At 27.4% G+C, this 14171-nt stretch overlaps 1 protein-coding gene across 1 annotated transcript; it reads right to left on the bottom strand.

The window, feature by feature from the left end:
* Positions 1-1190: 1190 nt before the first annotated feature.
* LOC145834603 (aldehyde dehydrogenase family 16 member A1-like) lies at positions 1191-14159 on the bottom strand. The gene is made up of 20 exons (XM_082942074.1): positions 14014-14159; positions 13604-13732; positions 13218-13306; positions 12596-12786; positions 12074-12129; positions 10631-10742; positions 10326-10420; positions 8680-8832; positions 8187-8297; positions 7667-7855; positions 7111-7228; positions 6405-6592; positions 5117-5214; positions 4591-4706; positions 3910-3991; positions 3447-3526; positions 3203-3300; positions 2689-2874; positions 2146-2271; positions 1191-1906 (listed from the first exon to the last, which is right to left on the bottom strand). Exons 1-20 carry the CDS (start codon positions 14134-14136, stop codon positions 1739-1741), a joined length of 2508 nt encoding a protein of 835 aa, XP_082798200.1. The 5' UTR covers positions 14137-14159; the 3' UTR covers positions 1191-1738.
* Positions 14160-14171: the final 12 nt, after the last annotated feature.

Here is a 14171-nt window from a genome sequence, read left to right on the forward strand (position 1 = left end):
CTCACAACAGATTGTCTGGATAGACAACTTCATGTAAAGATTAGAAAAAAATTTAAAATCAGGTAACTTTTGGAAAATAATTTACGCAAAAACAAAAAACATCGTTTTTTATTAATACAATCTTACAAAAGAGATTTTATTTGAATTGTTATCATACATTAGCGCTTGTTTGAAAAGTATTTTACTTAACTTCGTTTAGAATAAAATGTTCTTTGATATGTCTTATCTTGACGGCAAAGTTTATGTTAACAAATCCGAGTCTTGAAAGTATGACAGGGTTGCCACTCGTTTTTTCAAAATTTTTTCCAGGTTTTCCAACTTTTTTTCCAGGTTATTAAAAGTACACATTTTGAGGTCTATTTTTAGTTTTCAGTTAATTTCTGTATAAGAAACTGGGTTAAATATTATAAAATTGTTGAAAAGATAGTGTAAAGTTACTTTAAATGTGTTTTTTCATAATTTTTTTTTTTATGATGACAAAAAAATCTTATTTATATGGTAAATTTTTGGTGTCAAATCGAAATTTTACTATTGAACATCTTAAAATTATTAAACTTTCCAGGTTTTTCCAAGTTTTTTGATCAAATTCCAGGTTTTCTTCAAAGTTTCTCAAATTCCAGTTTATTTTTGCCTAAATTGTCGAATTCCAGGTTTCCAGGTAAAGTGGCAACCCTGGTATGATTCTAAAACATCGCTGGCATATAAAAAAACATATAAAAAATCAACATTTGTAATCAGGAGCAACTTAAACACACTTTTGTTTAATTTTAAACATTAATTTTTTCTTGTGTTTAAGTTGAAATGTCCTGTAATAAAAGATATATATAAAACTGATGAGAAACAAAATCTAGAATAAAATAATTAAAAGCAACTTACTTCTTGTTGAAAATTTACAATTTTCAGAGTTAATCTTCTCAATTAAAAAATCTGTACAGAAAACACAAAAAGAGTTTTTTAGACAAAGTTTAACTAAACTTATTAGCTAAACCATAGACTGAAAAAGCAGCTTATATTTTCGAACTAATTCAATACGTTTCTTAGTATGCAATATGTTTTATTTTATATAAAATATATACAAATAACTGCAATTAAAATTTATTATATAATTACAAGCAGCAATTATAAGGCTAACAACATTTTTAATAAAACCTAAATGTATAAATTGATTAAACTATTTTATCAACTGTGAATTGAAGACATAAAAATGATTAAAATCAAATTAAAATTTTACATTGTAATTGCTAAGTTTAAGGCACCTTATAAAGTAAAAAAAAAGCATATAGTTTGAAATAAGAATATTAAAAAATTAATAAACATACTTAATGTATTGTTTAAATAAACTTTTAAAAACTTATAAATGTAAATAAACTAAATTGTCATAAATTAAACTTTAAAATACAGTTCACAACCGTTAGGACCTAATAATATTGCAACATTGTAAAATTTAAATACTAGAAAAATGTCCTAAAACACATAAAAACTCAAACTTAATTTTTAGATTTCAATTACAAGTGAGAAACACTTATTAGATTACAACTGCATAGGTTTTGTTTAAAGTGTCTGGTGAAACATTGAAGTAATTATTTTCTGATAAATTTTTAATGTTATTAGTGATTAGTTGCTTTTCTATGGGTATTTTAAATAATGTTTGTATTGTGGTGACAAAATACTATTTTAATTATAAAAATTCTTCAAATGTCTAATATAATTGAACTTAATAAAATGGACTTATCAAATTCTAATTAGCGAAAGTGGTGCCCATGGGCAGCCACACGTTCTTACACTGGGTGGCGTGGTACAACAGTTCCTCGCTTTCTATTGGCTGTTTCCAGTCACGTGACTGACCGTAGTTCACCCAAGTTCGCTTCAGGTTGCCCGCCGACGCGTGCTCGATGAATTTGGAACCCTGTTAAAATAAATTGTGCAATTATAGTCTAAGTTTATTGTGTCTATTGTTTATTAACAAATAATTTTTTATTAACAAATCCAGATTTTTAAAACTAGAAACCAAGAACTCTAACTATATTTCCATCTACATTCTGATTTTCAACCAAATAATTGACAATGCTATATTCAATAACTATCATTTATGTAATTACCTCAACAGATATTTGCTAATAAGTTATTTATTATTAAATCAATTACCTCAGCTGAGCCATGGTACCACATGGAATCCACATTTTGATGTTCTACCAAATACTTGCTAATGTGATCACGTGATCCACTTATTATGTTTATCACTCCAGCTGGTAGGTCCGATGTTTCCAATACCTGAGGGATAAAACAAAAGTTAAGTAAAAACTATAAAGAAGTATGCCATTTAAAATAAAAGAATACAAATAGTTGGTTAGGGGATTCTGAATTGCTTCTTTTATAGATGCACCTTTTTCTTATATCTAAAAAATCTTCTACAAAAAGTTGATCTTTAATGACAAAGCATTCTTTATAAATAAACAAAATAGTAGACAAACTTTTAGGAAATTTATCTTGTAATGTTTTTAATGTTATTTTCAAAAACCCCTAATTAACAAACCTGGTTTTAAACATTGCTGCACAGTGTTAACTAAAACAAGACAAGTTAAGTTTTTTTTTAAATAACATTTTTAACTTATTTAACCACTCGAATTTTCTACAACTTATTTATATTTCAGTTGTTCTGTTTTATTCCAAAGAATTATTTTTTCCTACCTGATACAACTCCAAAGCAGGTAGGGGGAACTTCTCACTTGGTACCACGACCACGCAGTTGCTCCTGACGACCAGGCACGCTACCATGGTAACGAAGGAGAGTAATGGGTTCTCATCCGGGCACGCCACCCCCACAACTCCAACGGGTTCACGAAGCATCACTGTGCACCCGTACAACGTCGTTTCCTTGGTAACAACAATATTTTGAAAGTTTTAAGTGAAAAGTGGATTATTAAAAAAAAGCATAACTTTTGACACTTTTTACTTTGAAAGAAACAGTATTAAAACTATCTAAAAAACATAAGTATTTTGTAATCATTAATACGTGTTTTAAATGTTTTAACAAGATAAACTATATCAACTATCGATTTATAACAAAACCAAATTTCACTTAATAGTTTATCAGTCAAAAAATAATTCTTATTCAAATATAATGTGAAATATTCATTATTTTATTAGAGTAAAAAAGTAAAATTAAAATATACATATCAGAATAATAACAGTTCAAACAAACCTGCACATTACCACCATACTTATCAGCATAAGCACTCCAATAAAACAATCTTTCAATTGACAAATCTACTTCTTCTAAACTGGATTCCATGCTTTCACCTTTTTATGATTATCAATAAATTATTATATACCAACATTGTCCGTTCATTAAGTCCAGTTTTAAACTTATGTTATAACAAAGACACAAATACAAAAAAGTATGTTGTATCAAACTGCAACTCAAAATAAATTGATTTATAAAATACCAGTTAATTCATGGATTGTGTTTGCAAACTCATTTCTTCTCAACTCCAAATTCTCAGCTAGGTAGTACAAGATTTGTGCTCTGAAAATGTTTGTGTTAAAAATACAGTTAAGACATCATAAGAACTAAATTTAAAATATAATGTTAAATTTGGGTTACAATTTTAATTGTATGATCCACAAGTATTTTTAAAACTAAAAATTTAATAACAAGACTCTTTAAAAATTTGTTTTATAGAAAAGGTAGTTTTTAAAATCAATTTATCACATGTTCTTGGAAATGTGTTTTAAGAACTAAAATATTTATTTTAATATATAGAAATCAGCATCATACTGAATTTGATTTTTTTTCTTTAATAGTTAAAAGCAATTAATTATAACTAGTCAAAAGATATTTTCATCTCCTTTTTCATTTTTACTCTTGTTATTGTAAGATGTATATTTTTTTACTATCTTTTTTCAAACCTATTATGAGCAGCTCTTTTTCCCCACCCACCTGCAGCCTTGTGAGCACATTCAACAGCGTTTCTCACATCTTTTCTGTTACCTAGAAAGTATTTATCAATATACATGTTATTAAAAATTCGTTATAATATTTTCTTTTACCTTCTAATAATTTTAATGTTTTTTAATATTATAATAAACATTTGTTATATTTTCTATTACCTTTATATTATGTTTGTTTATGTATATACATATATATATATATTAAATATAATTTTACATATATTTTACTAAATTATACCAGGTGAAAGCATTAGAAATAAAATTAAATATTTTTGTAAATTTCTAGGAAAATTTTGGAATTTTTTTCTGATTTTAAGGGACTTTTAATTAATTTTTACTATTTGAAGGCTTTGGAAAACAAGGAATTTGTAAATTTAAACTGACAAAATCTGACTATTTTAAAATTTTATCAAATTTCCTGACTTTTCCTGACTTTTTTTCAAAACCCCCCATTTTTTCCTGACTTTTGTCATTTTTTTTAATTTTTTCCTGACTTTTCCTGATTTCCTGACCAAGTGGCAACCCTGTATATATATATTAAATATTTGTTATAACCTACATCCTTCATGCTACCGTCAAATATTATTTTAGATAGTAAAATTTAAACTAAATAAATCATATAATTAAAATTTATGTTACCTTCTCCCACCAGTGCCATCAGTTTTCCCTGTGACGTCATAATGGGTCGGTTGTACATCGCATCAGGTCGCTTCTGCGCGCCACCGTAGTAGAACTTGTATGTGCGGTCCACTTTACTGTAAATAAAAAATTCAATACTAAGTTATTATTTAAATAACTGTAATTTTCATTTAAAACTTTTTTGTTCTTTTCTAATTGTGAAGTGCTTAGCTTTACTAGTCTTTAAATATTAAGACTTATTTATTGTAATTATTTATATTTTATAACTTATATATTCTGCGAGCCCCCGTAAAAGAACTTTTAAGTGCGGTCGACTTCGCTGTTATTTGAGGTTATTAAAGTTCTAAGCGAAAAATTGGGAACTAGTTTTAACTTAATTAAACTAAATTAAACTGAAAGTTAGTAATGTTGTAGGTAGACAAAATACAACATATTAACAATAAATTTTAAAATACTTGACAAATTTATCTCCTTCAGTAATATTTGGTTCCCAATGAAAAAATATAAAAATTATAACAAAACAAACTTTACAATTTTGTCTCCCTCGGTTACATTTGGTTCCGCATGACCAGGTGCTGGATTCAAATCGCCTCCGTAAACTGATCCAAATTTCTTGTAATCAATCTGAAATATGTAAAAAATAATAAAACAGATCTGAATTTCTTAAAATTAATCTGAAATAAATAAAAGATAATAAAATAATGCCAAATTTTTTGTTATCAACCTGTTTATTAAAATTATAGTACACAAATTTTACTATAGATTAAACATTAGTTATTAAAATAAATTGCTAAAATTAATATGCAAGATACTATAAATATACTTTATTATGTATTTTCTTAAAGTTCAATCATCTTTTTAATAGCTTCTAATTTGTGAATCATAATTAAATTTATTCATCTGTATTTTTCATAAGCCACACAAAATATGCAAAATCATTAATTCATACATCTCTGTTTTGAAACTATTGTATTTACACTCGCTAGACTTAAAAAAAAAGATGATAAATACGCTCTAGCCAACACCTGTATCTTGTTTACTTATACTCGTACAAAACACACAACTAATATACAACATGTGCATAAATGTTAATTCTTTATTCCCTTAACAACTTTGTTTTTTATTTAAACCTTCTCTAACTTAAACGTACTTGTAAAACCACACAACAAATGTACACAAATAATATAAAATACACACCATAAATATACAACATATTGCACAAATAAATATTTATTTTCGTAATCAACCTCTTACTTTACCACACTGTATCTTGTTCCTTTCAACTACCTCCTCAACTTTTACATACTCATTCAGAAGCACAACAAATATACAAAAAAAAAGTTATATAATTATTTATAAAAACAAATTGTACATTAACCTTCCTTTATTGTACCAACATATGTTTGTGTGTTAACGAATCAACACACTTCAACTTGGTTGTTAACGGAAAGAATAACAGTTAATTACAAATTAACAACTTAATTAACAAGTTAATAACAGTTAGTTTTTCCATTAACAACCAAGTTGAAGTGTGTTGATTCGTTAACACACAGAAACATATGTTGGTACAATAAAGAAAAATTACTGTATAATTTGTTTTCATTTATATTCCAGTGAACATGTTTCACTAGGATCTTTTGTTAGCAAACAATTAAACCTATATTTTTGAACAATTATAAATATGTATACATTTCTACCACGCGCCTCTTCACACTGAATCTTGTTACGGTCAGTTGCACACCCGTCAACTTTCACATACTTATAAACGTATTATACGTAAAATATTTCTAGAAAATTAATTAAATACTACTCACTTCTGCACAATTTATCTTGTTCCTATCAACACCCTCCCCAACTTTCACGTACTCGTACAACCCCTCTTTTCCTCCATCTCTCCCGTACCCTGACTCCTTGTATCCTCCGAACCCGGCTGCAGCATCGAACATGTTGTGACAGTTCACCCAGATAGCACCCGCTTTCAGTGATACCGCAATTTCGAGCGCTGTGATAATATTAAATATTTATTAGTTATTTATTAATCATATTTGTGACAGTTAACCCATATCATTATACTTCAGTATCAAACGCTAAATATATTGATTAAGTTTTTATGTTCTTATCATAATTTTATTAATTTATTATATTATTGTTTGTGAAAATTTACCCATATTGTACCTACCTAGAGCCAATTTTGTGTACCAATAATTTAATTTTGTTAGTAACTACATTTTATTACAAACCTTTTTTACTAATTATTTTTGTTATAAGGTTGTAGCATAGACACAACTGAGTTAGCTAAAATTTAAAAATATTGTACGAAAAATTACATATACAATTATTGTATTAGTTAAATTCTACTCATTTTTTTAAAATATTTCTATTTCCAAGAAAAAATAAGGACTTCTATGACATTTGGTCTGCAAAAGATAATAATTTTATCCACACTACTTTTAAAAAACGTATTGCATTGCATTTTAATTGTTTGTAAAATACTAGTCTATTTAATATTCAAAAATTTACCAGTAGGTAGATTTTCAGACCAAACGCTTCCTGCAAGTCCATAGTTGGTGTTGTTACCCAAGTTGATGGCTTCTTTGGCTGTTCTGAATGGTAAGGCGACCAAAACTGGTCCGAATATCTGTAATTTAAATATGTTGTTTAGAATTCTAGTTGTATAAGTGTTCACCAAGCTATACGAAGTAAAAAGCTAAGTTTATAGTAGTTTGATAGTTATTGAGTATTAGTTGAAGAGCGACTAATACTGGTCCGAATATTTGTAAATATTGTTGTTGTTGTTATTTTGCTAATTTTATAAGTATTGAGACCAAACTGTTTATATAAAGTATAAAAAGAATTTTTTTCTTAATGTCAGTTTTGGCAGAAAGTAATTAACAAAGTAATAAAATTTAGTTGTATTTACGTAAATTTTACGAAATTCTTCATTATTAGAGGGAATTACTCAATAAAATAATATTGATATTTATTTATATTTACGCAAATATAACAATCTTCTTCGTGTTGGCAGAAAGTAATTAATAAAGTATTAAATAAATTTATAAAGTGTAATATCACAAACTTCTTCCTGAACGCATCTTGACGTGGTCTGTACATTTGTGATCAGTGTTGGCGGGTAATAGAATCCCGATTCCGGTACTTTCCCTACTTCGGCCTGGAATACCTGGGCTCCTTCACTCCTGGCGTGATCCACGTAATCTTTGATAGTGTTCAGTTGCGATTTGGATACCACAGCCCCCACATCTATTGTCTGTTGGAAGTTTGTTTATGATTAAAATATTGATAGCAATAAACTGCTACTTAAAATAATTTTATAAATATTGTGTTTAAGTTTATGTAAAAATAAAATTCAGTACATTGTGTTTTATGCACTTGGACATTTATTTTTTATAAATTTGTTACCTAATTTGAAATTCATTTCATTAATTTAACATTGCAACGGTGCATGGAACACAGTGTAAATAAACAAACTGAAGATTTTCTTATAAACTGATATTTGGTAATTCCTTACTACATTGAAACCCTTATTGAAAAAATAAAAACACTTATAATAAAACTACAAAACATTTAATATGAATCACCTTGTCCAGAGAAGGTCCAATTCTAAAATGAGTGAGTCTTGTTTTTATTTTTTCAATAAACTTATCGAAAACACTTTCTTGTACCAGAAGTCTTGAACCTGCACTGCAAACCTGTAAAATGTTATAACTCTTAACCTTTTTTATTTAAAACTGTAAATATATTGAAAAAAAAAACTGAAAAATTATAGGTTTTAATATTGATCGACACATATTAAGCGACAAGCATTGATAAGCTTTTACTTTTGTTGTTTTTACATTCAGCTGAAAACCTATTTGTACTAAAAAGCTTAAAATATCATGTCTTTTAGAGTTGTAACTTTTTTATCTTTAAATAATTAAGTTGCATCAGCTGAATAAGCTTAAAAATAAAACTTTAGTTTTTATAAGACACTATCATTACTCAAAAGTACAATTTTTTTGTGTTAATTTTTTTTTACTTTAAGTAATCATATTTTTTAAATTCTTAATTGCCATACTAGAGTAGTCTAACAACCTGTCCCTGATTGAAGTAGATGGCGTCTACAACTCCCTCGACTGCCGAGTCCAAATCCGCCGTTTCCATGACGATGACAGGGGACTTACCCCCTAGTTCCAATGATAATTTCTTACCGGTTCCCGCGGTCAGTTGTCTCAGTGTTTGACCCACCTGTTCAGTGAAATGTATATGTAAATTAGAAAAAAACTATTTATTTTAAATATTACTGCGTCGAAAACACCTAACAACTTTTTTCAGTAGTTTTCGAATTTTTCATAAAAGTAATTAATTTAATTTGTTTCTTTCTGTAATAATCTTAATGATAATATACTGCACAATATGTGAGTCAGTGTCTCAAATTTTGTACACCAGTATTTGTGATAATAAATCTGACAACGTTTATCTTAATGACAAACAAAAACGTTTTTAATAAGCAATTATTATTACTCAACCTATTTAAAAAAAGCTTGTACAACATACAGCTTTAGTAAAATTAAATAAACTTATTGCAACATTTATAACTACTAAAACAAAAGTCTGACAATTGTAATAAACAATTACAACTTTTATACAGGCTAAAATTATTAAATGGAGTTGACCTGATGAATTCGACTTTATTTACAACAGGAACGTATATCAAATTGTATAATATTCCATTAAATATTTTTAATACTTTTACTGACTGGAGTGAACTTGTGAATTAAATATTAAATTACAACAAAACTTATTTATTTTATAAATATTTTCAACTAACAGGTGTGGATCCAGTGTATGCAATTTCATTAACAACAATATTAAATATTATATTGAAATATAAAGTAAATGTTTATTCTAAACTTTCACTAGAGGTGTGGACCCGGTTAATCTTATATGAACTATATATTAAATAAAAGGATTTATTAAATACTTTTACTTACTGGAATTCATCCTGTGAACCTTATCAAAAACAGGAGCATATTTTATATTGTAAGATGAAATAAGTATATTGATATTTTTACTAACTCAGGTGGATCCGGTAAATTTGGTCAAAGAAAAAATAAAAAACTAAATTATAAAATAATATTATTATTTTATAATTATATTACAATAAATAATAAAGTTGAAATACAAGTTTTCACTAACTAGATACAAGCTAGTGAATTTGAGCTTATCAAGACCTTGGTAGTATAACTTGATTTAAAAAACTGTTTATTTGTTTATTATGCTACTAACTGACGTGGACCCGGTAAATCAACTTTAGCAATACAATCATTATATTACATTTATAGTATTTAATACAGGATTGCCACTCGTTTTTTCAAAAATTTTTCCAGGTTTTTAAAAGTACACATTTTAGGGTCTATTTATAGTTTAAAGTTTAATTTAAGGTAAGAAACTGTGTTAAATAGTATAAAAACATTGAAAAAATACTGTAAGGTTACTTTAGCTATGTTTTTTGATAAAAAAAATTTGATGATGACAAATTTTTTTTATTTATGTGATCGATTTTTTGAGTCAAGCCGAAATTTTACTACTAAACATATGAAAATTGTTAAAATTTCAAGTATTTTCAGGTTTATTTTGCCCAAGTTGTCAAATACCATGTTTTGCAAGTTTTCCAGGTTAAGTGGCAACCCTGTTAATAATAAGATAATTAAATTTGTTTAAATAATATTTTTACTAACTGGAGTGGATCCTGTGAATGCCACTTTATCAACTCCGGGGTGCATCGCCATTTTACTCCCCATTGCTCCGTTGCCCGTGACAACGTTGAACACACCTTTCAAAATAATTAGTTGGATACATATTTAAACTCTCATTTAAAATTTTTAAATTGTTGAAAACGTCTGTTTAAGTATTAAGTAAAAACATTATGGCGCCGATTAAAAATGTGAAAATTATAAAATAGGTGATACCTTAAATAACACATAAGTAAAATTAATACAATAAAATACCTCCACATAAATAAATAACAAATCAAACAACTTACCTCTTGGCAATCCAGCGTCGTGACAAATTTGTGCCAATAATAAAGCAGTAAGTCTGGTGACTGAAGCAGGTTTCAATACAACTGTGTTTCCCATCGCTAATGCTGGGCAAATCTGTAAAAAAGTTTAATTTCGTTTTAAGTTTACAAAAACTTACCTTGAACTATATAGATTTTCTTTTTAAGACAAAAAATAACAATTTATAAGCATTTGAATAAAATTATATTATAACCAATTATAATTTTTAGTAGTACATTTCGGAAAAATTTGATACTTTTAGCTTAAAAAACCTAGGTCGAAAATACTGTTTAAAGGCTATCAAAGTAACAATAAATATTTAAAACATAAATTAAGACTACATATTTTTTTTGTTTACCCAATGGTCAAACATATTATATATTTATATTTGTATCATTTACAGATATATTAAAACCATTTATAAGCATTTGAAGAAAAACATTTAGAGTCACTTATAGAATTTTAAGAGTGAATTTTTATAATTTTCAAGTCTCAAGCTTACAAAAACCATGAGGATATATATTTGTACTGCATCGTAGAAATTTAATCATAAAGCATTTGTAAGGTTAAATTTTTACAAGACTGCCTAAAATTCAAAGTTTATGTTTGTTTTAATAGGAAGTAAGGCACAGTAGTTCATACATGAGCTCTTATGTAAGACCTAAAAATGATTTTTTTTCTTAAAAGTTCTTTGGTCCCTAAATGTAATTAGGTAAACTTGAATTACTTCAGTCATTAGTGTTGTATGTATAATTGTAAATTTATAATTTTAACAATGATTAAACTTTTTTATATGTAACTTTTCAAAAGTTAAAAAGATAAATGGAAATAAAGGTAGTAAAATAATGTAACAATTATAATTACTGAGCTTTTACAAAAGTTTAGTGTAACAACAGTGGCAAATGTTCACAGTTAAATAAACAGTTTTGATAGATAGCTAATCAAATATTATTCAAGTGCTGTTTTAAACAAACATTTATGTTGCAACTAATCACTGTTATCTTTCCACACTGTGAACCTTTTTTATTGAATGTATACCAACTTACTGTTATACAAGTTTGTATGATTTTATATCCAAAAACGTTACAGCTATTTAAACTGGAGAAATTAAATAAAGTGCACTATGTTTTTAATTTTACTTAAAACTTGAGTTTTCTCTTCCAGATGATTTCTTAAAAATCCCATATTTTAAGTTCAAACAATTAAATATTAATTAGCAACTGTTCAAAATGACTGAATACACTTAAGTAATTCAACAATATTATTTTTTACTTTCCATTTAAAGTTACACAGTTATAATCATAAATACTAATTATCAAACACCATCTTGAATCTTGTTGAGGAAATCATACTAACATAGTCTAAAAATTATTATTTTAGTAGTAATCAATTAAAAATAATTAAATAAATAATTTGAACTATTTTACCTTCCATGTGAGCAACATAAGTGGGAAGTTCCATGGAACGATTGCTCCTACAACGCCTGTATAAAAAAAAAGTTGTTAATAGAGTAAGTATGTAATTTACTTTTAAAGAATATAAACTATGCCTGTGTAGAAATAAGTGAATCATAATAAATGTATCCAATTTGTAAAACTTTGCATTAGTGTTTTAAAATAAACTGGGTTGGCAAGAGTTAAAAAAATAAAAATTAAGGTTTTTTTAAATTTCTTCCATGTTTTCAAAAATTAAAGTTTTTAAGTACTTTTTGAGTATAAAACTAAATTAAAGATATAAAAAACTTTCTCAAACAGTATATAAATACTGAAAAGGTATTGTAATCCTATTTTATATGTGTCTAACAACAATACAATTCAAAATAGTATTTTTGTTTATAATAGAGTTTTTATATCTAATCTAAATTTTATTATTTTCAAAGCAAAAGTTGTTTAAATTTCCAAAATTTCAGTTTTTTTACAACCCTATAGTTATTACAACAAACAACCAACCAACGGGCTTCCAACCCCTCATTTCTTCATGCATGAGTTGCGCCCACCCGGCGTGGTGGTAGAAATGCCTGGCAACCAGCGCCACGTCAGCATCACGTGACTCCCTGATTGGCTTACCGTTGTCAAGCGACTCCATGACGGCAAGCAGACGGTGGTGCTTCTGAACGTTGCGAGCTATGGCGTACAGGTGCCTGTAGATATAAACGTTTTTAGTTATTTTAGTCTACATATGTTATGGTTTTTTAAAATTGCTTAAAAGTTCTGTATAGAATTTGGGATTTTTAGTTGCGAACGATCGCGTACAGGTGTCTTGAGTATAATTTTTGAAACAAATATATATTTCATTTACTACTAATAAGTATTTTTTATTTATCACAAAAAAGTTTTAATAGAATTAGTTGTTAAATCTGAACAGAATTTTTTTTCTTTTATTGATTTAGTGATGATTTTCTCGGTAATTACTGCTTTACGAATTTCAGTAGTAAAAAAATTAGTCTCAGCATTTCTTTATAAAAAACCAATTTATTTTGTTCTATGCTGTATATTTTATTATGATTTTTATTAAAATAATCAAACTATATGAAGTATTGAGCTAATATACTATAATATTTTACATTCAAACCTTGCTCTAGCATGTGGACTTAGTTTAGCCCATTTAATTTGAGCCTGTTGAGCCGCCATAACTGCTCTGTTCACGTCTTCATCGTCTCCCTGGAATTTTTTTAACTATGTTGATTATTCAACATACATAATGATATTTAAATTTAAGTTTGTAAGATTGATAAAATATGTGACTAATTTCAAGAAAATTAACATTAGTGTGTTAAATGTGTTTAGGTATTTAAGTTTTTTTTTAGTAATTAAATGACAAGTACAACTGCTTTTGTAACAAAATGAAGTTTTTGCACCATGGTCAATATTACAAATAGGTCCTAATTTATATGTCAACTACAATTTTCTTACACAATTTGTACAACAAATTTTTGAAAATATTTTGTTTTCAAATACCTGCACTGTATGAGCGAGTGTTTCCCCATTGCTCGGGTTGACGCTTGCCAATTTCTTCCTTCCCTCCTTTTTCACCCACTCTCCGTTGATGAAGTGACCCAAATCATTGTCGTGTTTCTTCAACCATGCCTGTTAAGTAAATTAACTATATAAAAAAAAATATTACAATTTAGTCGTACTTACTCTAGCAGTTTTGTTAAAGTTTTTATCGAATTGAGTAATATCTACTATAATAGAAGGCTAAGTTTCCATATTCAAATTGAGCTAGTTGCAGAACAATGCTTCAACCATTAAGGTATTACAAAGTAAAAAAGTTCAACAATGTAAAACTCAAACAGTACTGTGTATAAACTTAGTTAAGTTTTGACATGGCAACAATATTTTTGCACATAGCAACGAGAAACAATCACCTTGGCAACTGCGTCAGATTCAGGCGCCTTCCCGTAATCCATACTGTCAAATATTTTCCTCACTTCTGATTGGACGTTCTTCGTTTCGGTTGATTGGTCACCCTTGGCTTTTATATCTTCCATATTATTTAATTTGAATACGTCTACAGACTAAATTT

Source organism: Thalia democratica, chromosome 4 (assembly GCF_965202585.1).
Source record: "Thalia democratica chromosome 4, ktThaDemo2.hap1.1, whole genome shotgun sequence".
Classification (NCBI taxonomy): Eukaryota; Metazoa; Chordata; class Thaliacea; order Salpida; family Salpidae; genus Thalia; species Thalia democratica.